Source organism: Stylophora pistillata, chromosome 5 (genome assembly GCF_964205215.1).
Source record: "Stylophora pistillata chromosome 5, jaStyPist1.2, whole genome shotgun sequence".
Taxonomy (NCBI): Eukaryota; Metazoa; Cnidaria; class Anthozoa; order Scleractinia; family Pocilloporidae; genus Stylophora; species Stylophora pistillata.
In genome coordinates, this window is record NC_142523.1 from 22,447,778 (window position 1) to 22,475,053 (window position 27,276).

At 38.3% G+C, this 27,276-nt stretch overlaps 2 protein-coding genes and 2 long non-coding RNA genes across 5 annotated transcripts; 2 read left to right on the top strand and 2 right to left on the bottom strand.

Annotated features, from left to right (window-relative positions):
- Positions 1-6,058: 6,058 nt before the first annotated feature.
- Positions 6,059-11,082, bottom strand: LOC148730817 (uncharacterized). 2 transcript variants are annotated; one of them, XR_016001724.1, is made up of 4 exons: positions 10,412-11,082; positions 9,700-9,829; positions 9,336-9,412; positions 6,059-9,041 (listed from the first exon to the last, which is right to left on the bottom strand). It is a non-coding gene; the product is annotated as an uncharacterized LOC148730817 (long non-coding RNA). The 2 variants fall into 2 exon arrangements; XR_016001725.1 differs by having other exon boundaries at positions 6,059-9,045; positions 10,412-11,081.
- A 2,019-nt stretch (positions 11,083-13,101) lies between these two features.
- On the bottom strand, positions 13,102-17,290 carry LOC148730818 (uncharacterized). Its single transcript, XR_016002070.1, has 2 exons — positions 17,093-17,290; positions 13,102-13,482 (listed from the first exon to the last, which is right to left on the bottom strand). It is a non-coding gene; the product is annotated as an uncharacterized LOC148730818 (long non-coding RNA).
- On the top strand, positions 13,953-16,054 carry LOC148730819 (beta-1 adrenergic receptor-like). Its single transcript, XM_088762096.1, has one exon. The coding sequence runs from the start codon at positions 14,698-14,700 to the stop codon at positions 15,643-15,645; it is 948 nt and encodes a 315-aa protein (XP_088618222.1). The 5' UTR covers positions 13,953-14,697; the 3' UTR covers positions 15,646-16,054.
- A 6,937-nt stretch (positions 17,291-24,227) lies between the features above and the next one.
- LOC148730820 (beta-1 adrenergic receptor-like) lies at positions 24,228-26,181 on the top strand. The gene has a single exon (XM_088761677.1). The coding sequence runs from the start codon at positions 24,685-24,687 to the stop codon at positions 25,630-25,632; it is 948 nt and encodes a 315-aa protein (XP_088617803.1). The 5' UTR covers positions 24,228-24,684; the 3' UTR covers positions 25,633-26,181.
- Positions 26,182-27,276: the final 1,095 nt, after the last annotated feature.

Here is a 27,276-nt window from a genome sequence, read left to right on the forward strand (position 1 = left end):
TTTGAAAGCTCTCCTACTGAATATTCACTGCTGTGACGTTGCTGTCGGTCTGGTTAGTCAGTCATTCACTATAAACTCTCCTTCTGATGAAGTGGCTTCACCTAGACGGCGTGACTGTGCCGTTAAATCTTAAATATACAATATATCAAACGATTACAATTGGAAAGGAAGAAGCTGTTTTGACTAGGGAAGGGTTTTTTTTTTGGTCGAAGGACAATGATGTTGCAATTATGGATGTCCGAATAAAAGTAAGATAGCAGCATGATATTATTCGTATCAGGATCGAAAAGACTGAAAAGGCCGGAAAATAAAAGCTTTGGATGGGAACCTGAGTTTCGTGCCGGCGTTCTTTTACTCCCTTGCAAATTTTGCCCAAGATTGCGAACTGTTTTGCCAAAATTAAATCTCATAAAGCTAGCCCTGTTCTGACAATTGAATGACGTGCCAGCTTCAAATGAAACAGAAGGAAACTAGTGCCATCCATCCTTTTTCCTAAATCTCTTTACGCCTTAATACGGAATAAAAGGAAAATCTTCCTCTTAATAAAAAGTCAAATCTTTCACTCTCCTTCACGTGTAATTTAAAGAAACGTTTAAGCAAGCAGGTAATGAGAATCACAAAGATAATCTATTTGAAGACAGTGTATTGTTAACAAGATTCTCAGAACTGAAAAAACAAATAAATAAAAGGTGGGAGTAAAGGAAACCAACTTCTAGCTCGTTTATTGAAGGTAAAGAAGTTAAATGATCCTACGACTAAAACGGTAAAGGGTCACATTAAGAGCGTCTCATCTGATAGGAAGGAAAGCAGGAGCTGTTAATCATTAGTTGTTGAAAGGATTGTTAAACATAACGGATTCATCAACATGCTTGAAAACTAAACAAACAGTGAAAAGCATTTCATTTGCCTTTGCATTTTTGAGGTAAAAATTTAGTAGAAGCAAAAGGCTGCATATGGAGGAAAAATAGAGATGGCTTTAGAGTCTTTGAACAACCCGCAGATTGAATTGATTTAACAATTCTTTGCTTTAATTCTACAACTTCCTATAGACCAGAGATGTCTGCAGATGGTCGAGACCTGTGCCGGGTCGGAAAATCTTAAGAACAACGTTTAAGGATGATGGTTTTTTTCTCTATTTCATCCGTTCGGTCAGACAAGGGAAAAAAAACAAGCCTCGGAAAAGGGTTGTCAACTTAAAAATACAATTGAACACCTTGACTACCTCCATCCGTTGAGTTATCTGACATCGTTCTTTCTTTCGTCCTTGTCCCACACCACGAGGAGTGGATTCCTGATTGTAACAATGAACAAATGCAATGACTTAAAGTAATTCATTTTCAGCTGCTTCGGCGTGCTTTTGGGTTGTGGCTGCAAGTGTAAACAGGTTCTAAACAGTTCGTCACTTTTGGGAGGAAAGGTAGTGTTTAAGGTAGAGATTGGAATTAGGCAGAGAATCACTGCCCGAAATAAGGAGAAAGTTTCTTACATGCCAAAGAATCGCAGCACAATTTAGTGAGTTCTGTCTTTAGTAAGGGAGTTCTTATCATGGACAGGTTGTATTTAACGAGTCTTTGCAATTTTTTCCCCTATACGCCGAACTTGAAGATCTTTGTAGATCTTTAGTGCCAACTGTATCGTCGACATTTTTTTTAATAAGGTTTAAGGCTTACACCACCGTAATGCTGAATATTGTGACAGTCTACGCCATACACAAAACTCCAACGATAAGAAAAACTTTGAAAACTTTGTTGCTGAGTCTCGCCTGTTCTAGTGTTGCTGTTGGTATGTTGGTCTACCATTACAGACTTTCTTTGTGATCAAGTGGCTTCAACTAACTAATGCTAACTGTAACACTCAACAGATGCGGACGATTCCAAAGGCCTCTCAGCTGCGTCATTCCTTGGTATTGTGGCTGTAAATGTAGACAGGTTCTCGGCTCTTCATCTTCCTCTCAGATACCAAGAGCCTGTGACTCACAAGCCTGTTGTTATTGTAGTGATCGTCATATGGGTGTATAGTGCATTTGTTTCTTTGATGATATTGTGGGGGTTAGACAATACTCGAGATCTCTTTATTTTATTTTCTGAAGCGTTCGGTTTAATGCACGCATTTGTGGTGTACATCAGGATATATTTAACTGTCCGATGACAAAAGAATCAGATTCAGTCCATGTAAATACGAGGCGAAGTTTGGAGTTCTCATTAAATCCACAGTTGCTATATATATTCTACGTATATCTCGTGCCTTTAGCTTGTTGTTTGCCTTTTTTTATTTGCATGGGTGTTATTGGAATCTTTGGCGCGGGTATCCTTTTAAAGAAATTCTTTCTTTTCTCATTTACACTCCTTTATCTAAATTCATCTTCAAACCTTGTCATTTACTGCTGGAAGATGAGACACGTTCCACTCATCATCATAAGCATATTGCGAAGATGTCGTAGTACAACGGATCAACGAGTGTCGTCCATCAGTTGATAACTGATCCACACTGTGTGGGCTACGAGGATTGTGCAGTTTATAAATTTACGACAAAATAAATAGGAACAAAGAAGCTTAAACACAAACTTGGTGGCATTACCCGTATGCTAAATAATTGGGAAGCTTAGAATTTAAATATACAATATATCATCAAATCATCGGAACTGGAGAGGAAGAGGTAATAAAACTATTCACATTAAAGTTTTCACTGTTACTTAAAATTTCTGAAAATTGAAATAGAACAAACTAATTGGACGCTTTGAAGGTGTACTTAACATCTGTTTCGGGGGCATTCTTTCTTTTTTATTTTTGATGTGTTCCCCTCTGACTGCGAAGTATTTTGCCAAAGCGTCTCATTGACGAATCGTATAGGTCTCCCACGCGCATAAACTTAATGTGTTATTTCTCCTTAGTTTCTCAACGCACTTTTAAGCAGACAAGTGATGAGAATTTCAAAAATGATCACATAGACTTATGGTACTGATATATTGGCAGTAAACCAACCCGAGGTATCTTTAAGGATAATCGTCTTTTAGGTCTTGCGTTGAATGTGAAAGGGTTAACGGACTGTACGATCCTAACCTTGGTCCTAGGGTCCCTTATTTTCCCGTCCCCTTCTCTTTCTCCAGGAGGCGGGAAGATGTAAAACCCTGGGAACGAGGCTGGCACGATTCTTGACGGACTCAAAGAAACCCTCCATTCACACAGTGATTGGTCATATTGAGAAACAACAGAGATGAAATCTAACGGAAAGGGAACATAGATGCATATGATAAATGTGAGCTGAAAACGGAAATGCATGGAAGAGGGTCTTATTGGAGTTAACCGTTAGCCGTAAAACGGCCAAAACATTCAGCTGTTAGGCGTAAAATTGACAAATTGTAACCGATGGTTGTAAAAAGAGTTTATCGTACAAACTATTTCTGGTAACAATAATGGAATGATGATTAACTGTTAGCCGTTAAATGGCCAAACTTTTAACCGTTAGCCGTAAAAGCCATAAGCCATCTGCTTTATCAAGTAAGCTGGAGATCTCCGCAGATGGTTCAGACCTGTGACAGGACGGGAAAATTTCAGAACTTAACCTATTTCAAGGATGATTTTTTGTTGATTACCCTTGTCCACTTGGTCAAGGGTAACTCTCAGGTTTTCGTGTCAAACATCTTGTGTCGAAATCGTAGGGGTAAGAAAAGGGTATTAGAATGTCGAATATATGCTTAAACAAACAAGCCTCGGTAGAGATTTGTCGACTTAATTAATCAACAAATACAATTGAACATCTTGAATCCATCAGCTAATCTCAGTGTCTGACGTAAGTTCTATCTTTGTCATTGACCTTGATCTTAAGAACCCAAACCATGAGATGCAAATTTTATTTTGTCGACCTTCATTACTTTTGGAAGGAAAGGTGACATCTTTGAAAGAAAGTGGTATCAGTTAGGGAATCGCTACCCAAAATAAAGGGAATTTGTCCTGCTAAAGAATCGCAACACATTTTATTTTTCTGGAATAGAGGTTTAGATCTTTTATTAGTGAGTTAATGTCATGAGCGACTGGTTTTGTAGCGGGTCTCAATTATACTTCAAGTACGCCGAACTTAGAGATCTTCGTTCGACTTTAATCGCCAACTGTATCCTTCGACAGTTGTCTAATTTACACCACCGTCAGGTTGAATATTGTGATAATCTATGCCATACACAAGACATCAACAATGGAAAGAGTTTTAAAAACTCTGCTGCAGCTGAGTCTCGCGTGCTCTGATGTTGCTGTTGGTTTGTTTGGTCAAGCATTATACACCTTCTTCCTAGTCAAGTGGCTACAACTGGACACATAACGAGCCTCACGCCGTTAGCAACCAAAAAAAGTCTAGGTATCCAGCAGAGAATCCGTACTTTTAGTCCGCATTCTCTGCTGGATACCAGTGGCTTGCTTGGGTAAAATTTTTGATCGTATTTCGCTCCTAATCTGATAGAGGCGTCAACTTTTACGCAATCATGTCATCATCCTATGGCGTGAAAAGGTAATTAAAGAAGCCGTATCCGAAAAAAGTGTACATGGCCGGCGCTTAAAAATAGTGACAAGACAAAGCGCTCGCCCGGAGTGTGTTGCGGCAGTTACAGTCACGCCGAAGAAACATTTCTTAGTCAATGCTTGCGGATTTAGTTAACTTCATTAATACTGACATAGACTGCGACGCTTATTTACTACGACATTTAACTGGCGGCCTGAGTGTTTTGTTTTCTAATCAATTTTACCATATTTTTGTTTTCGGATCGGAAACAAAGTAAATTCCAGAACCGACGACTTTTTTTCCGCTGTTTTCGGAATCTTTGACAGCTGACGCTTGGTGCTGTAATTTTTGAGCATCCGGTTACCAGTTATTGGGAATAAACTCGGCGTATTACAATCTATAATTTCTTTTGCTGTTTAACGCAGAGTCCACAATACATGGCGGCTTTTTCTCACTGATATTTTATGTCGCATTTATAGTTTACACACTGTTCCAGTTTTTTTAAACGATATTCATGCAGTACACATAAGATTCTTTGTCACTGGCCTTCATATGACCTATATTGGTGCCGGAATCCTCTAGATAGTTGCGAGAGATTACAGACATTATAGGTACGATGTGATTAACGCACTGGTGTTGAAAATCTCTTTGCGCTACCTCCTCCGCAACGATGATTAAAATTGTGAATAAACAGAGACCGGGGGTAATAATAATTGTTTTCAAATCAAGATAGATGTTGAACAAGCTGACAAAGCTTTCAAACAGACAAAGACCAACTTTCGTTTAATGACACGTTACGAACAAGTTTAAACTCCCTTGAACTTTAACAGGGTTCGTACTGTCTTGCAAGTCTGTTAATTTCAGGGCAAGTCCCCCAATGAATTTAACCAATCCTCAGAAAGTCCTTGACTTTTTATATTCTAAAAGCTTCTTGAGAGTTGACTTTAAATACTGAGTCAAGCGCTGTGCGCTAGAGTGGTTTGGAAATTAACATAGAGCGCGGTAGATCCAGTAACGCGTTATTGACCAAGTAGGAAAACTCAAACCTGAGCCAAGCGATAAGAGCCAAGCGAGAGTTTGCCTACAGGTTACACAAAGATAAAATGGCTGCAACGCTGGCCACCGCAGAAAACGAAAAATAAGCAAGGGTTAATAGCCAATCAGCTCACAGAATTCGCTGCATCTTGCACCGCTTGCGAAGCCAGCCATATAAAAAGGAAAGATAATACATCGGCGTAATATAACTCTTAAAGCAAGAATCTCTCCCAACATATTCATCTAAGGTAGTAAAAGGTTAAAATGTTATGAAAGCTGTAAAAGAAAGGGTTCCGGTGTCGCGCTTATTCAGAGTTACAAGTTTGAATGGCCAAGGGGTGGGCACTTATTCAAGGAAATACGGTATATCGATCACTTGAGGCTGTGCGCGTTACTTCGTGTTGTTTCATACTTTATATTATCTCATATTACCCAGTTTGTCAGGAAATCAATCGTCGTCGTGTGTTTACGCCCTACAAAAACGTCGCATCAGAGATTTCACGATCTAGCTTCGCAAAGAAATGTACCAGCAGTGTTTTGCCTTGTGTTATTTATTGAGTTTTTTTGGCAGCATTTTTTGTTTTGATGTTCTCTTCCCGTCGCGGTTTGCAGGGCGACTTTTAACAGTAAATGAAGCTGTTTTTCAAATTTTTGTCTCAAACGACTATTTATTCCTGTCGCTCTGCTGTAGATATAGGTGAAGAGCTCAAATAACAGAAAAGTTTGCGTCACAAGAATTTCTTCACATTATATATGCCAGAAAACCTCAGGCATTACTCTGAATGCCAGAACTTCAGCCTGGGTGAACCAGAAAGGATAGACAATACTTCCCTATATTAACCATCAATGAAAAGCTAAGTAAGTCAAATATCTCAGAGGCGCTCAGGCATTAAACTGAATGCCAGGACTTCAGCCTGGGTGAACCAGTAAGGTCGATAGACAACACTTCCCTAGATTAACCTGTGAATGTCAAAGAAAATAAGAATGTTAGGTATCCCAGAAGCACTAAGGGATTACTGTGAATAGCAGAACTTCCGTTCAGCCTGGGTGAACCAGAAAAGATAAACAACACTTCCCCGTATTGACCATGAATGAAAAACTTAAAGTATGTTGTATATCCCAGAAGCGCTCAGGCATTACACTGAATGCCAGGACTTCAGCCTGGGTGAACCAGAAAGGATAAACAATACTTCCCTATATTAACCATCAATGAAAAGCTAAGTAAGTCAAATATCTCAGAGGCGCTCAGGCATTAAACTGAATGCCAGGACTTCAGCCTGGGTGAACCAGTAAGGCCGATAGACAACACTTCCCTTGATTAACCTGTGAATGTCAAAGAAAATAAGAATGTTAGGTATCCCAGAAGCACTAAGGGATTACTGTGAATAGCAGAACTTCCATTCAGCCTGGGTGAACCAGAAAAGATAAACAACACTTCCCCGTATTGACCATGAATGAAAAAACTTAAAGTATGTTGTATATCCCAGAAGCGCTCAGGCATTACACTGAATGCCAGGACTTCAGCCTGGGTGAACCAGAAAGGATAGACAACACTTCCCTATATTGACCATGAATGAAAAGCTAAGTATGTTGTATATCCCAGAAGCGCTCAGGCATTACACTGAATGCCAGGACTTCAATATGGGTGGACCAGAAAGGATAGACAACACTTCCCTATATTGACAATGAATGAAAAGCTAAGTATGTTATATATCCCAGAAGCGCTCAGGCATCACTCTGAATGCCAGGACTTCAGCCTGGGTGAACCAGAAAGGATAGACAACACTTCCCTATATTGACCATGAATAAAAAGCTCAGTATGTTGTATATCCCAGAAGTGCTCAGGCATTACACTGAATGCCAGGACTTCAGCCTGGGTTAACCAGAAAGGATAGACAACACTTCCCTATATTGACCATGAATGAAAAGCTATGTGAAACTTTGTTATATATCCCAGAAGTGCTCAGGCATTACACTGAATGCCAGGACTTCAATATGGGTGGACCAGAAAGGATAGACAACACTTCCCTATATTGACAATGAATGAAAAGCTAAGTATGTTATATATCCCAGAAGCGCTCAGGCATTACTCTGAATGCCAGGACTTCAGCCTGGGTGAACCAGAAAGGATAGACAACACTTCCCTATATTGACCATGAATAAAAAGCTCAGTATGTTGTATATCCCAGAAGTGCTCAGGCATTACACTGAATGCCAGGACTTCAGCCTGGGTGAACTAGAAAGGATAGACAACACTTCCCTATATTGACCATGAATGAAAAGCTATGTGAAACTTTGTTATATATCCCAGAAGTGCTCAGGCATTACAGTCAATGCCAGGACTTCAGCCTGGGTGAACCAGAAAGGATAGACAACACTTCCCTATATTGACCATGAATGAAAAGCTATGTAAGTTATATATCCCAGAAGCGCTCAGGCATTACACTGAATGCCAGGACTTCAGCCTGGGTGGACCAGTAAGGATAGACAACACTTCCCTATATTGACCATGAATGAAAAGCTAAGTTTGTTGTATATCCCAGAAGCACTCAGGCATTTTTCTGAATACCAGGACTTCAGCCTGGGTGAACCAGAAAGGATAGACAACACTTCCCTATATTGACCATGAATAAAAAGTTCAGTATGTTATATATCCCAGAAGTGCTCAGGCATTACTCTGAATGCCAGGACTTCAGCCTGGGTGAACCAGAAAGGATAGACAACACTTCCCTATACTGACAATGAATGAAAAGCTAAGTATGTTGTATATCCCAGAAGCGCTCAGGCATTACACTGAATGCCAGGACTTCAGCCTGGGTGAACCAGAAAGGTTAGACAACACTTCCGTATATTGACCATGAATGAAAAGCTATGTATGTTATATATCCCAGAAGCGCTCAGGCATTACACTGAATGCCAGGACTTCAGCCTGGGTGAACCAGAAAGGATAGACAACACTTCCCTATATTGACCATGAATGAAAAGCTAAGTATGTTACAAATCCCAGAAGTGCTCTGGTAATACTCTGAATGCCTGGACTTCAGCCTGTGTGAACCAGAAAGGATAGAAAACACTTCCCTATATTGACCATGAATGAAAAGCTAGGTATGTTATATATCCCAGAAGTGCTCAGGCATTAATCTGAATGAAGGACTTCAGCCTGGGTAAACCAGAAAGGAAAGACATAATTTCCCTCTATTAACAGTGAATGAAAAACTAAGTTTGCTATATCCCAGAAGCTCTCAGGCATTACGCTGAATGCCATATAAATCTTAGAAATATGGCAAATAAATATATATCTCAGAAGTGACCAGGCAACACTAAACAAAATAATATTGTTACATGATAAGACTTCAAGAAAATAGATTTTTTTAAATGATACAATGTTGACTATGCCTTACTACAATGGGTGCACAGAATTTAAAAATTAAAATGTTATACACTGCAGGCAGAGCACATAAATTAACATCACATGGCTCCTCTTCAAGGGGAAAGAGCAAGTCATCTCTTAACCCCTTCTATCTGAAACAGACAGAAAAAAAACAGTGAATTTAGTTTCCACCTTTATAATCCAAGCTTACCATATTTTTGCTGGTAACTGGGTAAAAGTGAAGAACAGCTCCCCTAAAAGTCTTTCGGCCCACTGTCGGCCAACTGTCGGCCAACTGTCGGCCGGCAGTATACCAACTGTCCATCAAACTAAGTATCCCAAGTGAGATTTAAAGACATTTATTCCAATAGAAAGTGAAATACCATACTGCAAGCTGGAACTTTTTATGCATGTCAATGCGGAAATGCAGAGTTGTACCTACCCCCCAATATTTGCTTTGCTCTTTAGGAAACACTCAGCAAAGGCTTCCCCAAAAGGAACATCAGGAGAGGCACATTCCTACAAATAAATTGCATGTATCACTCAATAATGAATTAACTGAGCTAAAGTCATATAATGTTCACTACTAATGGTAGATATATAATCACCGTTCACCACAGATAAAATATGTTCACTTTTATGGACACCTTTCGTCTGCCTTTCTGTAAAGTCAAGAAAGCCAAGAAAGCTCTCACTAATTGATTATAAATAAATTGCATAACAAATACCAGTAGGCTGAATATGTTTTGTGTTATTGTATAATTCCACTATGATGCATGTCATTTAGCATTGCAGGTATAACCTACCTTAATAACTTTGCAGAATACACAGCATTCTGTGTCCAATCCTTGCTTGCAAAGTTCATTGATATATTTTTTGGCATCACCAGCTCTTTGCTTGACCAGCATTATCAGTGTTTTGTAATCAAGAGTATAACTGTCATGAAAAAAGACAAGAAGATCATAACAAGAAGTTGAAGTTAAAGTAGCTACACCAAAGATCTCAAATGTTATACTTTCCCAGATATTTTCTAACACTACCAAGCATAAAATGGATTCAATAATTACTATCACGTAGCTAGACATGTAATATAAAAACATTGCAAAAATAAAAAATAATAAGATAAAAAAATATAAAGAGTCAAGATTGGCACACACAAATAACCTGAAAATTTAACTTTAAAGCATCTTCCATTAACTACTATTCCAGTTTTCTCAATGGCATCCCTCTGGCGATTTAAATCTTTTATCGTAGAAAAATAGAAATGAAATAAATTATAATACTGTCAAGACCCTATCAAGGAAACAAACCCGAAATTTCTCCTAAAGTAGCCATAAAAAGTGATCATAGCTAGAAGACTTAGAGGCTCAGCGTAAAATCAAACTCAGCCAATTATGTGATTTTCCTGCCAAGCAGAGATGAGTTCTGATACACCGTGAAACCAGCATTCACAACAAAACATAAGACAGCAAACTCACTTTTTCCAATCTTAATAAAAATATAAACGTTATGACTTACCCCGGTTCGTCTTAGCTTGAAAAAGCTAAGTAACGTTTGCCAAGCTTTTCTTGATCCAGGATCAAGAATTTATTTTATCGATCAACCAAAGATATCTCACCACTTCTCCTTCTTCGAATTTCTGCCGGAAGATGGTAGAAACAACTCCAAATAGAGAGGCGATGGCCACTTTGTTGTTCTGAACATATCGGTCATCCAAGCTTCCGCCATTTTTTAAAGCTGGACCGTACAAAACGCTTGGAAAATGTGCCACCAACAGGCTACTTCAAAAAACTTGCTGACTCTTATGCCACATTTCTTGAAATTTAAGATAAACCATTCCCTTGACTCATCTGGAGGAGAATGAAGCAATTCAACCCTTCGAAGTTTCAAGGGATCCATAACTGCACTCGACCGCGGGAAACTAAACATTCCCGCTTTTGCTTACGCATATTAATATGAAATCCAATCTCCAAATGTCAATAGGCCGATCCAGCCCCTAATAAACAAAAGGCTTCATTGTACCCAGCAGGAACAGAGATGGTACAAATTCAAGCAACTACTCAGATTACTGCGAGCAATTATCGAAAAAGGCTGTCAAGGCGATGATGGAAACTTATCCGGTTTATGACGTCACTCCATAGCAACCAGCCTTTTCGAATATTTGAACTTCCGTTTACCTGTGGCTCGTGATGACCTGGCTGTAACACTCGAAGAATGCTGCATATTTTAAGCCATTTCTTCTCAGCTGCTTCCCTCTTTGGTGTTGTGGCTGTGAGTGTGGACGGGTTCTTAGCTGTTCACTACATCTCAGATACCAGGAGCTTGTTACTCAAAATCGTGTTGTTGTGGTGGTGATCGGCATATTGGTCTGCAGCGCATTTGTTTCTTCGATGATATTGTGAGGATTGCCCACTACTCAGGATATTACTCTTTCAGTTGTCGCAGCTTTCAGTTTCATTCTGACATTTGCGGTGTACATCAGGATATATTTAACTGTCCGACGGCTGAAGAATCAGATTCAGTCTTTAGAAGCACAAGAAGTAGCTCAGTATGATAAAGTAAAAAACTTTAAATCCACAGTTGATATATTCTATATTTATCCGGTGTTTTTAGTTTGTTCTTTGTCCTATTTTTTTGCCTTAATTCGATTTCATCTTCAATAAATTTGTTTTTTTTTTCATTGGCTCTCGTGTACCTAAATTCATCTTTGAACCCTGTCATTTATTGCTGGAAGATGAGATACATTCGACAGGCTATCATGGAGATACTGCGGAACAGGTCTCAGAAAAGAAATCAGCCATCTCGCTCAATTTACAATCGGTAAGCGAGCGTCGTCCATGCTGATAACTGATTCACTCTGTGACGTTTTCAAGGACTGTGTGCATTATTCTGGTGAAGGTGCTAGAATTAAAGGATCTTGGCTGTAACATTTATCGAGAAACAAATGTTCCAAGTTGTCTATTTTCAGCTACTTCGTTCCTTGGTGTTGTGGCTGTAAGTGTAGACAGGTTCTTGGCTAACTAACCAAACTACGAAAAGCATCGCGTTTGTCTTTGACACGTCACTTATGAGGTAAAAACTTACTCGAAACAGCCTGGGGGAAAGGCTGCTCATGAAAACAAAAACAGCCGTGGCTTTAGAGTAACTGATTCTTTCACAGATTTGATAATACCTGACCGGCAGTTTTGAGAACTGAAATTAAGCTCGTTTTTCCCTGTTATTTTCTTTCGCTTAGACACAAATAAAAGATAGGTTTTCGAATCAATTTGATAATTCTTTCCAAATTCTAGACAAAATAATGGGTCAATGATAATTTGAATTATGGTAAACGAGTTAGTCTGTTATGAAAAGTGTTTAAAATTTGCATGATTTTGACAGACAATCGACAGCTTTAATTACGGCCTTATCCATTATGATTAAGTGGCGATTTAAAAATTAATTTAAAAACCTCGGAGAATATTTATAACAGGATCGATTTCCCCTGATTATCAGGTATGATGGAGAGGGGATCAAGAGAGGCAATTTTCGCTAGTAGAGTACAAAAGGGCATTATTAATTTTGTTGAGGTTTTCTCTGACCGCACGGCATTTTCAAAAACATCTCTCAAAATTAGCATTTATTTAAACGGTGGCGTACCAGCGTCACAAATGATGAATGCCCGCTCACGAGCTAAGTTTCCCTTCGTTGATTCAATAAAAGTTATTGTAACTCGCAAAAAGGAAAGAAAAGGAAAGAAATAGAAGGAAGGTAACAAATTTTTGGAGGAGGGGATGCATCCAAACAGCATCACAGGCACCAAACCAAGGGATGCATTTAACACATAGAAATTGATATTTCATCATATCTTTAAATAAAATAAATAACTATGAAAAGTCTCTAAGGTCTTCGGGGCGATACAGGCGCAAAGCTATCGCCCTTTGGAAAGTTTTCATTATCGAATTTATCATTCGAGTGCATCCTTCTAATTTATTTTCAGGTCGTGTCCTGCGAGTAGTCTGTCAATATTACGCTGCAGGACGCGCGTTATGCGACGCCAAGGAAGATTGGAAACGAGTCGGTGAGAGGTTTGCCGGGGGTCTGGCACTAAGCAATTATTGGATGAGATTGAGCATGATGGATTCCCCTTTATTCGACGCAAAAATATGCATGGATATTTGCCCACGGACATTAATTATTCCAAGGCGCGAACAGTTTTCAGAAATCGAAACTTGAGGAAAAGTATTTCAGTTTATTGACCTTTTCGATAACATGTCATATAACTTTTATTTTTGAGTTTTGCGGCAACAGCTCAGTTCTTGCGTGACCATGCTGATGGAGGTAGCTCTTTCTTGGTTTTTTAATAATCTGGTGGAAAACTTAAGTGCACATAATCGAAGTGGCTAATAAATGGCATCTTTAAGCGGCATACGTGTCTAATATGGCACAAAGCCGATTATACAAGACTGTTTTGTTCCACGTGGTACAACTGGTCCAACAGGCCGTTCTGGAAGATGATTGGTTGATTTGTACCTTGAGGTAAAACAATATCTTTCCCTGATTGGTGCTGTGCCACATGAGCCTCGTATACTAATTGTTTGCCATTTGGTCTGCTGATAAAAAGAAAGATGATGTCATGAAATTGTCATTATTTCTTTGGATCAAATCTTTAATTAAAAAAAGGAAGTTTATTTGTTCCTAAGAAATATCGTGTTACCTATTCCCAGAGAGTTTAAATATAAAAGATTTTTTAAGGTCCCAGTAAAACATGACTCAAACCTTTCCTGAGCTGTAAGATCGCTTTTTGAGCCAGATGGTCACATGTGGCTTATAGTGCTGGGAAAACAAGCAGCATCAGCATAACAAAAACTTCAACAATGACAAAAGAAAAGGCGGGGGTTTTATAACTTACGTCCGTGTCAAACAACAACAAACATATGAAACATATGTGTGAACTGCGGGTATGAGACGTATATGAGAACGATTCTTCGCAGTAAAGCACTATTTGAGCAATAGTGAAAATCAGACCTGAAAAAAAAAAAAAAAAAAAAAAAAAAAATTCAGGCCTGTTAGTTGGCTTGTTAGCTCAATTGGTAGAGCGCTGCACTAGTATCGCAGAGGTCAGTGGTTCGAATCCCGTACAGGCCTGAAATTTTTTTCAGGTCTGATTTTCACTATTGCTCAAATAGTGCTTTACTGCGAAGAATCGTTCTCATATACGTTACGTCCGTGTGTTTGTAAAACCACCACGCAAGTTATTAAAGTGGAAGATAAATCCCCTTTTATTGTTAACTACGTACCACAATGTGTTTCAAACTTTTCTAGATGATGCTGTTAAACATTGTTACTATGAACGCCATGCAAAGAAATTTATTTGTGCCGAAGCCTTTGCTCGAAAACTTTGCTGCTACGTCTTGCAGTCTCTGATCATTTTGTGCTGGAGTTACTTTAGCCATTTCACACTATTTTGCTGATCAAGTGGTTACAACTGGACAGTCTTAGCTGCACCACCTACCGCCGATTGTGTAATTGAATATTTAACTCCAGCTATCTAAAATTTGTCTAATTTGCAATTTAAAAATTCGACTGAATATCTTGACCGCCACCATCTGTCGATATATCTGACAAAGTTTTTCAGTTTTTATCTGCTTGCATCTTAAGAACAGCATACCGTGAGAAGTGGATTTAATTTTGCGAAGGAAAGGCAACATTTTTGACAGAAAGTGGAATTAGTCAGAGAATCGCTGCCCGAAATAGGGAGAAATTGTCCTGTTGAACAAACGTAACACATTCTAGAGGTTCCTATCTTTTATTAGTGAGTTGATATCATGAACAAATCATATTGTAACGACACTTCGCAATTTTTGCCAATATACAGCGAATTTAAAGATCTTCGTTCCACTTTTATCGCCAACGGTATCTTCAACAATTTTCTAACTTACACCACCGTCATGTTGAATACCGTGACAATCTACGCCATACACAAGACCTCAACAATGACGAAAACTTTAAAAACGCTGCTGCTAAGTCTTGCCTGCTCTGATGCTGCTGTTGGTTTGTTTACTCAACCATTATACACTTTCTTTCTGGTCAAGTGGCTCCAACTGGTCAATCCTAGCTGTGAGCTTCACAAAATGCTGAGGATGTCAGATTATTTCTTTGCAATCGTTTCTTTCAGCGGTGTTGCGGCGGTAAGTGTAGACAGGTTCTTAGCGCTTCATCTTCATCTCAGATACCAAGAGCTTGTCACTCACAAGCGTGTTGTCATTGTGGTGATCGGCATATGGGTGTGTAGTGCACTTGTTTCTTTGATGATGTTGTGGGGATTGTCCAGTGTTCAGGATTTTGTTGTTTTAGTTGCTGCAGCTTTCGTTTTCATGATCACATTCGTGGTGTACATCAGGATATATCTAATCGTCCGACGGCACAGAAGTCAGATTCAGTCTTTGCAAGTACAAGAAGTAGCTCAGTCTGACAAGATAAAAAACTTTGCTGTTCTCATTAAATCCACAGTTAGCATATTTTACGTATATCTCGTATTTTTAGTTTGTTGTTTCCCATATTTCGTTTGTATTGCCGTTATCAGAATCTATGGCTCAAATCTCGTTTTAAAAAGACTCCTCCTTTTTTCATGTACACTCTTTTATTTAAATTCATGTCTAAACCCTGTCATGTACTGCTGGAAGATGAAATCCGTTCGTCACGCCATCATGGACACACTGCGAAAGATGTCATGGAACAGCAATCGTTCATTTCAGAGAAACTACAATCGGTGATCGATTGTCGTCGTGTGCCTTACAAACACTGTGCGCAGTTACTGTTTACAGCAAAGAAGATAGTATTTGAATTTTGTGACATGACCCGGCAACCAGATAACTACTTAGTTCCAATTTCAAGCACACAACTTATTGAATAATCATAATAGGAAACGAAGGGGCTATTTTTAACAGGGCCAGAAGCTGGTTTTATTATTTATCAACAATGAAGTTGTAATTATAAATGTAAATAAAAATAGGATGGCAGAAATGATACCAAGGTTTTCGTCGCTCTTAAGAATCGTGCAGGGGTTTTTTCGTTCGTCGTTAATTTTGCCTGTATCTGCGAGTTGTATTGCCGAAAATCTCTTCAAACTACCACTGACGACTGAATGGTGTGCCAGCTTCAAATAAAACAAAAGGAAACTTATGCCATCCATCCATTTGCCTCTAAAGCAGAATTCCCAAATAACACCGTAACAGGGGAGAAAATGAAATTCTTCCTCTTAATAAAAAGTCAACTCCTTGACTCCCCTTCATGTGTAATTTGAAGAAACGTTTAAGCAAGCAGGTCATAAGAATGACAAAGATGCATATGGTCACTTAGGGAACTTGGTATTGATAATAAGATTCTTAGCGCTAAACAACAAGTAAATGTAAGGTGTAAGTGACGGGAATAAACTTCCAGCTCCTTTATGCAAAGTTAAAAAAGTTTAATGATGCTACGACTAAAAGTAGAGCATCAATTTACGAGCGTCACGTTTCGTCCTCAGGAAGAAAAGCAACCAGGAGTTGATATTAAGCAGGGAAGGAAAATCGATATTAATCATTGGCTATTGAATAGAATAAAAAAAATAACGGTTTGATTGATATGGCTGAAAACTAAACAAGCAACGAAAAGTAGTTCATTTGCCTTTAGACGAGTCAGAAGGCTACACAGGAAACCGGAAAGAGAGGTGGTTTTCGAGTTATTCATTAGCTCGCAGATGTTTCCAGGTGGTTCTAGACAGTTCTTCACCAGAAGTTTTGAGAAATTAAAAGTAAACATTGTTTTTCTTGTCATATCCTTTCGCTTAAGTTAAATAATACTGGACAAAGAAGTAGGTCAATAATGTGAAAAGTATCACAACATTAGTCTTTTATGAAATATATAGAGGATATTACATGGCCGCGTGGAAATACGACTTTTATCTTCTCATGCTGTGAGTATCTCTCCCTCGTTCGCTTCGCTCACTCATGAGAGATACTCTCAGCACGAGAAGATAAAACTCGTATCCCCAGGCGGCCATGTAAAATTCTGTTTATTTTATAGATAATGATGAAATTTCAACGTGAAACACAACTTTTTCTCATTCATTTTCGAAATCGCAAAATAGCGTAATTAAAGTGGTCGCCTATCGCAAAATGCCCGCCACAAAAATGTTATGAAACTCGGATATAAAGTTATAAAGGAGAAATAAACAAATACCGGCCACACGCCTGAGCGGCAAGCTTTCTTGGAAATGGCTAATCATGGCGTCACCAATATCCTCACAAGTGAAAGATAAAAATAGTATATTCACTGCTCGCGATGAAGATATGATTTTCTAAAAGGAAAAATCCTGTTATTTCATCAGAATCTATATAATAAGCTAAAATTTTATTTTGACAGAAAATCGATATGACAGTCAGTCATATCTATGATGTTTACGTGTTTACGTAAAACTTTAATTCAAGATCTCGTCGATTCATCCAAGGATTCAGGGATAACGGTGGGGAAGAGGCGAAGGGAAGAAATACCGGGCTTTTCTGGTTTTTCTCCAGTTCCCACTTCCCTCTTGTTTTGTTACTCGTTCCAGATCTCCGTCCCAATATGGAGACTGAATATTCACCGCGCTGATTGTCGCGCTTTAAAACACAAAATACCGCCCGCGAACATGCTAGGAAGATAAATGACAGATGAGCTTTTTACTTCTAACTGAAAAACTAATTTGGGAATAGCGAGAGCTGAGGGTTAAGAAACTCGATGGTAAGAATGATACTTATAGTTCCCTAGCGTATTATCTGTTAAGATAATTATAACCCAAACATTGTTTAGTGTTTAGAACATATTATTATTATTATTATCTAGAGGGCTTTTTCATATTTTAGAAATTTTCTGTTAAACATAGTTAGCTGTCACTCTGGAATAAGCGAAAGATATTTTTGTCTTCATTCATTGACTCTAGTGTTCCTTACTTCATCTTTGAACCGTTCATCTTTGAACATATTATTATTATCTTGAGGGCTTTTTAATTTTTTAGAAATTTTCTGTTAAACATAGTTATCTGTCACTCTGGAATAAGCGAAAGACATTTTTGTCTTCATTCATTGACTCATGTTCTTTACTTCATCTTTGAACCCTGTCGTTTACCGCTAGAAGATGAAACACATTTCACACGCTATCATAGACGTATACTGTGGTACATATGTTAGAGAACTAAAGATTTAACTAAAAATATATATTAAAAGAAACTAAATTACGAAGACATTGTTAAAATACTGATCTGCGGGAGCAGAGAAATAAATAATAAGTACAAACAGCTTATCGTGACGAGTTACAGAGATCCTTTATCTTCCCCTTGGTTAATTTCCGCGGAAACCTTTTTTAAAGCCTTTTTTAATCGCGATTTTTTGACAATCGCAAAAGTCGCAAGAATCAACTCCCGCGAAAATAAGTAAAATTATCAACTTCAAAACTGGCAAGAACTTTGAAAGCTCTCCCACTCAATCTTTCCCGCTCTGACGTTGCTTTCGGTCTGGTTAGTCAACCACTATACACTTTCCTTCTGATGAAGTGGCTTCAACTAGATGGCTTAACGTTAACTGTGTTGTTCAAATCTTAAATATACAATATATCAAACGATGACAATTGGAAAGGAAGAAGCTATTTTGAACAAGGAGGCTACGCGCCTCGTTGGCTATCTATCATCTCATATCCAACGCGAGCTCGTGGAATAATTATTAATTAGTCGCTAACGTGTTTGTCTTAATAATTTGCTAGCGATGTATTAAATGTCACGTAGTTTTCTCTCCGCAAGAGAATGTGACTGTTCGGGTAAAGAAAATTTACTCGATGGACTCATAACAGACTTAGGAAAGACAAGATATATTTGTACACCGAGACTTTCAGCGAGATATACAGGTATGTAAGTTTTCCTTGTTGACCTTCTCTTCGAACTGAAAGCTATGCTTACCTTTTCCATATTCAACAAAGCTCTCAGCTATATATACTACGAGTTTTTTCAAATGAAACCATTTTATTGTAAAGCGTATAAATTGAAGCTCGTTATGGTGGTACACCGTGTGTGGTAAATTTTCAGTCGCCACCCTTGACCAAAGCCGATTTACAACATCATGCGCTTTTCCAAGCGGTCGTCAGTCTGGAAGTTCTGCGGTTTTACAGGGTTCGACAAGCCGTCGTCGCGGGTCATTTTTGCCGTCTAACTTTTCTTTAATATTTCACTTTCCGGTAGCTTGTAGAGGCTTAACACCTTTTCCTTTTTAATTTTAGTATGTATTTTGACATTCAACAACAAGACAGTTCACCTCATTTCAACTATTGGGAGTATTAGAAATTGTTTTCGCAAAACGTCAAACTAGTCAACAAGAACAAAGTGCCGAACTAAGTTTGACTATTGCTACGTCAAAATGACGTAATATCCAAGATGGCGTTTTTCTAACCACGAAAGTTGTAAAAATGGGCAACTTCGAAGCGCTCTTGTTGCTAATAAAAAGCAAACTAGACAAAATGGCAGTTATTTTCGAACTCCTGAGGAAAAAGTCTTCTAGTTGAGATAATCTTTTTCTAGACCGTACTTTCCCTTTAAGCAAACAAGTAATGAAAATGACAAGCATGATCTATTGAAGGACAATGTATTGATAACAAGATTCTCAGAACTAAAAAAAAGAAAATAATGTAAGGTATAAGTAAAGGGAACTAACTTTTAGCTCCTTTATTGAAGGCTAAAAAAGTTAATGATCCTTCGACTAAAACTGTAAAGGTTCACATCAAGAGGGTCTTATCTGATAGAAAAGAAACCAGGAGCTGTTAATTATTAGCTAGTGGATTGTTCAACATAATGGGTTTATCAACATGCTTGAAAACTAAACAAACAGCGAAAAGCATTTCGTTTGCCTTTGCATTTTTGAGGTATAAATTTAGTCGAAGCAAAAGGCTGCGTATGGAGGGAAAATAGAGGTGGCTTTAGAGTTTTTGATTAGCCAGCAGATGGAATTAATTTAACAATTTTTTGCTTTAATTCTGCGTCCTATAAGCTAAAGACGTCTGCAGATGGTTCAGACCTGTGCCAGGTCGGAAAGTCTTAAGAACTATGTTTAAGGATGATGGTTTTTTTTCCTCTATTTCTTCCGTTCACTCAAACCAGGGAAAAAACAAGCCTCGGAAAAAGGTTGTCAATTTAAAAATACATTTGAACACCTTGACTACCTCCATCCGTTAATTTTTCGGACATTGTTCTTTCTTTGTCGTAGGTCCATACCACGAGAAGAAGATTCCTATTTGTAACAATCAGCAAATGCAATGATTTTAAGTAATTCATTTTCAGCTGCTTCGTGCCTTAGGGTTATGGCTGCAAGGGTAGACAAGTTCTACCCTCTTCTAGAGAGTCACAGACCGAAATAGCAAGGGAGTTGTTATCATGGGCACATTGTATTGTAACGAGTCTTTGCAATTTTTTCCCCTATACACCGAGCTTGAAGATCTTCGTACGACTTTTATCGCCAACTTTATCGTAGACATTTGGTCGACACCACAGTCATGTTGAATATTGTGACAGTCTACGCCATACACAAGACTTCAACAATAACAAAACCTTGAAAACTTTGCTGCTGAGTCTTGTCTGTTGGTTGCTGTTTGTATGTTAGTCAACCATTGCAGACCTTTGTGATCAAGTGGCTACAGCTAAGCAATCCTGGCTGTAACACTCAACAGATGCGGACGATTTCAAATATTTTCTTCTCAGCTTAGTCGTTCCTTGTCGTTGTGGCTGTAGCTGTAGACAGGTTCTTGGCCCTTCATCTTCATCTCAGATACCAAGAGCTTGTGACTCACAAGCGTGTTGTTATTGTGGTGATCAGCATATGGGTGTATAGTACATTTGTTTCTTTGATGATATTGTGGGGGTTAGACAGTACTCGATATCTTATTATTTTAGTTTCGGAAGCTTTCGATTTAATTCTTGCATTTTTGGTGTATATCAGGATATATTTAACTGTCCGACGACAAAAGAATCAGATTCAGTCCATGCAGATACGAGACGAAGTTCAGTCTCATGAAATAAAAAACTCTGCAATCCTCATTAAATCCACAGCTGGCATATTCTACTTATATCTCAGGTTTTTAGTTTGTTGTTTGCCTTTTTTTTATTTGCATGGCTGTTATTGGAATCTATTGCTCGGGTATCTTTTTGAAGAAACTCTGTCTTTTCTCATTTACACTCTTTTATCTAAATTCCTCTTTAAACCTTGACATTTACCGCTGGAGGATGAGACATATTCGACTCGTCATCATAAACATAGTAGGGACCTTAAGGAGTCAGAACGGCAGCGCCAAGGAAGAAGTCGATTAAAAAAAATTAATTTCTACTTTTAATTAGAATTTCAAAAATGGCTGCAGCATGCGATTACCATCTCATACGGCGCCACAACTCAACCTTAACATAACGTATTAAAGTAGCGTTGAGTTGCAAAAAGAAATTTAAATAATTTGCCGTTGCGGTTTCGGTTCGTAGACGACGCAAATTTTGCTGATTTCACGTTATCGTTTTACAAAGGATGGCTAAGAAATTTACTAAGTTTTAAAATGCACCTACTGAGCTATTGTTCTGCTAATTAGATCTTTTGTTTTTCCACGTTCTCGTTGCCGTCGCCGTCGTAGGTTGCTTGAGGTCCCAACTGCGAAAGATATTGTGAGGCAGCAATCGGCTATTTCGGGTATACTACAACCGATCATCGAGTGTCGTCCATTGTCGATAACTGATCCTCTCTGCGTGGGTAACAAGGACTGTGTGCAGTTTATAAATGTATGACTAAGTAAATAGGAACAAAGAAGGTTAAACACAAACTTGGTGATATTACCCATAAGCTAAATAATTGGGCTGCTCGGAATTTAAATATACAATATATCAAATTGTTATCCAACTACACTCAGTAGAGTACAAATAACGCCATGAACGAGTACAAATATCATGCGGTATTTGTATTCCAGAGAACCGGTTAGACAGGTTTCCTCACATCGCGCAAGCGAAAAATTGGATTGAAGTTGCGAAAAAAAAAAGTGACGGACAATTTGACTCATATTTCTGACAGCGAAAAGCCAGAATGGTTGGCAAATATAAGTACAAGTCTATTGGATTAATCGAACGAAGAAAAAACAACTAGACAACTAGGAAATTTCTTTATTTTTTGAAGAAAACAGAAACAGCAACACGACAACGTGTAAACTCCACGTTTAATTTCTTTTTTCTTCAGAGTTCCAAAGCGTCGTAAATCAGCCTCTCTACCTATGTCGCTCCAGGTCGCTTCGAAATTCTCTGAATCTTTTGCAAAAACCCTTCGCGAACTTTACAAACTAACTTAGATACCAACTTCCCGAAAACTAGAGTTCCAAAGTACTTATTCATAAAAAGAAACGAAAAAGGTCACGCGCACGTAAACTTGCTAGAACTCGCATTGCTGGAATTCACGTGCTACGTTCTTAAAATATTTTAGTGGGGAAACACAAATAAGACACGACAACAACGCGCCAACTCCGTTCTGTTTCGCATACTTCTGTTAAGCACTCCTCGTAAATAAATATCCGCAAAATTCGCCCGCACTGAAATAAGAATTTGGCGTGTTGGATGATAAAGAACTCATTAGACATATTTTTGAGCACAATTCAAGAGCACAGTTTATCAAATAATCACGATTGGAAAAGAAGGGGCTATTTTTAACAGGGCCGGGAAGCTGGTTTTGTTATTTATCAACAGCGAAATGGTAATTATGGATGTGAATAAAAATAGTATAGTAGACATGATGCCGCGGTTTTCGTCGCTCTCGAAAATCAGGATGAAAACCAATAAGGTTGGTTGCGGAGCTAAGCATCTAACAGGGGTTTTTTAGTTCGTTGCTAATTTTTCCCGTTACTGCAAATTGTATTGCCAAAATCTATTCAAACTAGCACTGACAACTGAATGACCTGCCAGCTTGGAATAAAACAGAAGGAAACTTGTGCCATCCATCCATCTGCCTCTTAAGCAGAATTCCCAAATTACGCCGTAATAGGGGAGAAAAAGAACTCTTAATAAAAAGTCAACTCTTTGACTCCCCTTCATATGTAATTTGAAGAAATGTTTAAAAAGGCAGGTAATGAGAATGACAAAGATGATCAATCAGGGAACTTGGTATTGATGATAAGATTCTTCGCGCTAAACAACAAAATAAATGTAAGGTGTGAGTGACTGGAATCGACCTCCAGCTACTTTATCAAAAATTAATTACCTTTAATTACCTTTTCGATAACATGTCACATAACTTTTATTTTTAACTAATTTTGAGGCAACAGCTCAGTTCTTGCTGATGGAGGTAGCTCTTTTCTGGTTTTTGATAATTTTGATGGAAAACTTAAGAGCACACAATCGAAGTGGCCAAAAATGACATGTTTGAGTAGAGTACGGGACTAATATGGCACACAGCCGATCATAGAAGACTGCTTTGTTCCACGTGGTACGACTGAACCGAACAGGCCGTATTGGAAGATGATTGGTTGATTTGTACCACGGGATACGGATTATCCTTCCCTGATTGGTGTTGTGCCACATCAGCCTCGTATACTAATTGTTTGCAGTTTATACTCCTAATAAGAAGAAAGATGATGTGATGAAATTGCCATTATCACTTTGGAATAAATCGTTAATTAAAAAAAAAGGAACTTCATTTGTTCATTTGTTTCCTAAGAAATATCGTTTTACCTACTCTCAGAGAGTTTTGATATAAAAGATTTTTTAAGGTCTCAGGAAAACATGACTCAAACTTTTCAATAGCTGTAAGATCCCTTTTTGAGGTAAATGGTCACAGGTGGCTTATAGTGCTGAGAGAACAAGCAGCGGCAGCTTAAAAAAACTTTAATAATAAAAGAAAAGGCGATGTAACTCCCATTGCGGGCCTATGTTCACGTAAACATCCGGGCAATCTCCCATGTGCTTTGAGAGAAAGAATCGTCACGTTCATTTTCAAGAATGTTTGGTTGCTGTTTTATTGTCATTGTTTGAAAACCCTAAGCTCGAACAGTCGGTGAGTTTTCATTTCAGTTGTTAATGTTTTAATTTCGTTTGTTTTAAACGTGTTTTCTGTTTGCAGAAAACCTCTCCTTTACTGGCGAGTCGAGTTTTCGACTCGGGCAAATGTTTCTGTGAAATAAACAACAGGCGAGCTTTTATAACTTACATCCGCGTGATCCTAAAACCCCCATGCAAGTGATTTAAGAGGAAGATAAATCACCTTTCATCGCTAACTACAACAATGTCTTCCAAAATTTTCTAGATCATGCTGTTAAACATTGTCACTATGAACGCCATGCAAATGACTTTATTTGTGCCGGAGCCTTTGCTCGAAAACTTTGCTACTGAGTCTTGCAGTATCTGATGCTGGAGTTACTTTAACCATTTCACACTAATTTCCTGATTAAGTGGTTAAAACTAGACAATCCAAGCTGCGACACCTACCGCCGACTGTGTAACATGATATTTAATTTCGGCTATCTAAAAGTTGCGGTCTAATTTGCAATTTAAAAATGCGATTGAATATCTTGACCGCCAACATCTGTCGATATATCTGACAAAGTTTTTCAGTTGTCATCGGCTTGCATCTTAAGAACACCATACCGTGATGAGTGGATATAATTTTGTGAAGGAAAGGCAACATTTTTGAAAGAAAGTGGGATCAGTCAGAGGATCGCTGCCCGAAATAGGGAGAAATTGTCCTGTTGAAGAAACGCAACACATTCTAGAGGTTCCTATCTTTTATTAGTGAGTTCATATCATGAACAAATTATATTGTAACGACACTTGGCAATTTTTCCCAATATACACCGAATTTAAAGATCTTCGTTCCACTTTTATCGCCAACGGTATCTTCAACAATTTTCTAACTTACACCACCGTCATGTTGAATACCGTGACAATCTACGCCATACACAAGACCTCAACAATAACGAAAACTTTAAAAACGCTGCTGCTGAGTCTTGCCTGCTCTGATGCTGCTGTTGGTTTTTTTGTTCAACCATTATACACTTTCTTTCTTGTCAAGTGGCTACAACTGGTCAATCCCAGCTGTGATCTAAACAAAATGCTGAGGATTTCAGGTTATTTCTTTACAAAGGCTTCGTTCCTTGGTGTTGTGGCTGTAAGTGTAGACAGGCTCTTAGCTGTTCATCTTCATCTCAGATACCAAGAGCTTGTCACTCACAGGCGCGTTGTTGTTGTGGTGATCAGCATATGGGTGTGCAGTGGGTTTGTTTCTTTGATGATATTGTGGAGATTTCCTGGTATTCGGGATTTTACTACTTTAGTTGCTGCAGCTTTCGTTTTCGTTATCACATTCGTGATGTACATCAGGATATATTTAACCGTCCGACGGCACAAGAATCAGATGCAGTCTTACCAACTACATGAAGTAGCTCAGTGTAACCTGATAAAAAGCTTCGCTGTTCTCATTAAATCCACAGTTAGCATATTCTACGTATATCTCGTGCTTTTAGTTTGTTCTTTCCCATATTTCGTTTGTATTGCTGTTATCAGAATCTATGGCTCGAATGTCGTTTTAAAAAAACTCTTTCTTTTCTCATTTACGCTATTTCATCTAAATTCATCTTTAAACCCTGTTATTTACTGCTGGAAGATGAGACACGTTCGTCGCGCTATCATGGACATACTGCGAAAGGTGTCTTGGAACAGGAAACGGCCAATTTGGAGAAACTGCAATCGGTGATCAATTGTCGTCCCTATTGATAACTGATCCACTTTGTATGGCTTACAAAGACTGTGCGCAGTAATTGTTTACAACAAAGTAGATAGGTTTAAAGAAGATTGTATTTGAATTTTGTGACAGGATCCGGCAACCAGATAATTGCTTAGTTCCAATTTCAAGCGCAGAATTTATCAAATATTTACAATTAGAAAAGAAGGGGCTATTTTTAATCTTTTTTTTCTCGTTGCCATGTCCCGCTAATAACGTAGCTCCTATTTTCTGCCCTTAAAAGCACACACAACCCACAATTCCTCTATTCGCTCCGACGAAGGGCTAACGCGCGAGACGTCAGCTTTTGTAATCGTTACGGTGGCCAATTTACCATTTCAACTTTGTTGATATATCCAAATTATTTCGTTACTCCTACCGACGCAGGCCCAAACAGTTTCTTTCGAAACTATCAGCCTTTATTCATTTGTATTTTTAATAGGGCCGGGAAGCTGGTTTTGTTATTTATCAACAGCGAAATTGTAATTATAGATGTGAATAAAAATAGGATAGCAGACATGATGCCGAGGTTTTCGTCGCTCCTAAGAATCAGGATGGAAAACCAATAAGAGTGCTTGAGGAGGTAAGCATCGTACAGGGGTTTTTTCAAACGCTGTTACTTTTGCCCGTTACTGCGAATTGTATTGCCAAAATCTTCTCAAAATAGTACTGACAACTGAATGACCTGCCAGCTTGGAATAGAACAGAAGGAAACTTGTGCCATCTATCCATCTGCCTCTAAAGTAGAATTCCCAAATTACGCCGTAATAGGGGAGAAAGAGAACTTCTTTCTCTTAATGAAAAGTCAACTCCTTGACTCTCCTTCATATGTAATTTGAAGAAATGTTTAAAAAGGCAGGTAATGAGAATTACAAAGATGAACAATAAGGGAACTTGGTATTGATGATAAGATTCTTAGCGCTAAACAACAAAATAAATATAAATAAATATAATATAAATAATAAATAATAAATAAATAATATAAATAATAAATAATAATAAATAATAAATAATAATATAATATAAATAATAAATATAAATAAATGTAAGGTGTGAGTGACTGGAATCGACCTCCAGTTCCTTTATCAAACGTTAACAGAAGTTAAATGATGCTGCGACTAAAAGTAGAGCACCAATTTACGAGCGTCACGTCTCTTCCTCAGGAAGAAAAGCAACCGGGAGCTAGTATTTAGGAGGGAAAGACAATCGATATTAATGATTGGCTATTGAAAATTAAGCATTGTATTTCATGTCATATCCTTTCGCCTGAGTTTAATAATACTGGACAAAAAAGTGGGTCAATAGTGGGAAAAGTATATCAGAGCATTAGTCTCGTATGAAAGAGTCGAAAATTTTATTTTGAGAGACAATCGACAGCCTAAATTTCAGTGATATCTATGATGTTTACGTGTTTACGCGAAACTTCATTTCAAAATCTCATTCATTTCTCCCAGGACTCAGGGATGACGGTGGGGGAGGGGCGCAGGGTAGAAAAACCGGGCTTTTCTGGTGTTGCTCCCCTTCCGCCTCCCCCCGACAGAGCTGAATAACATATGCACCTGCGCTAGGTTTTGCCACGGAAAACAAATTTTGAGTAACTTGCAGGGTTGACTTCTT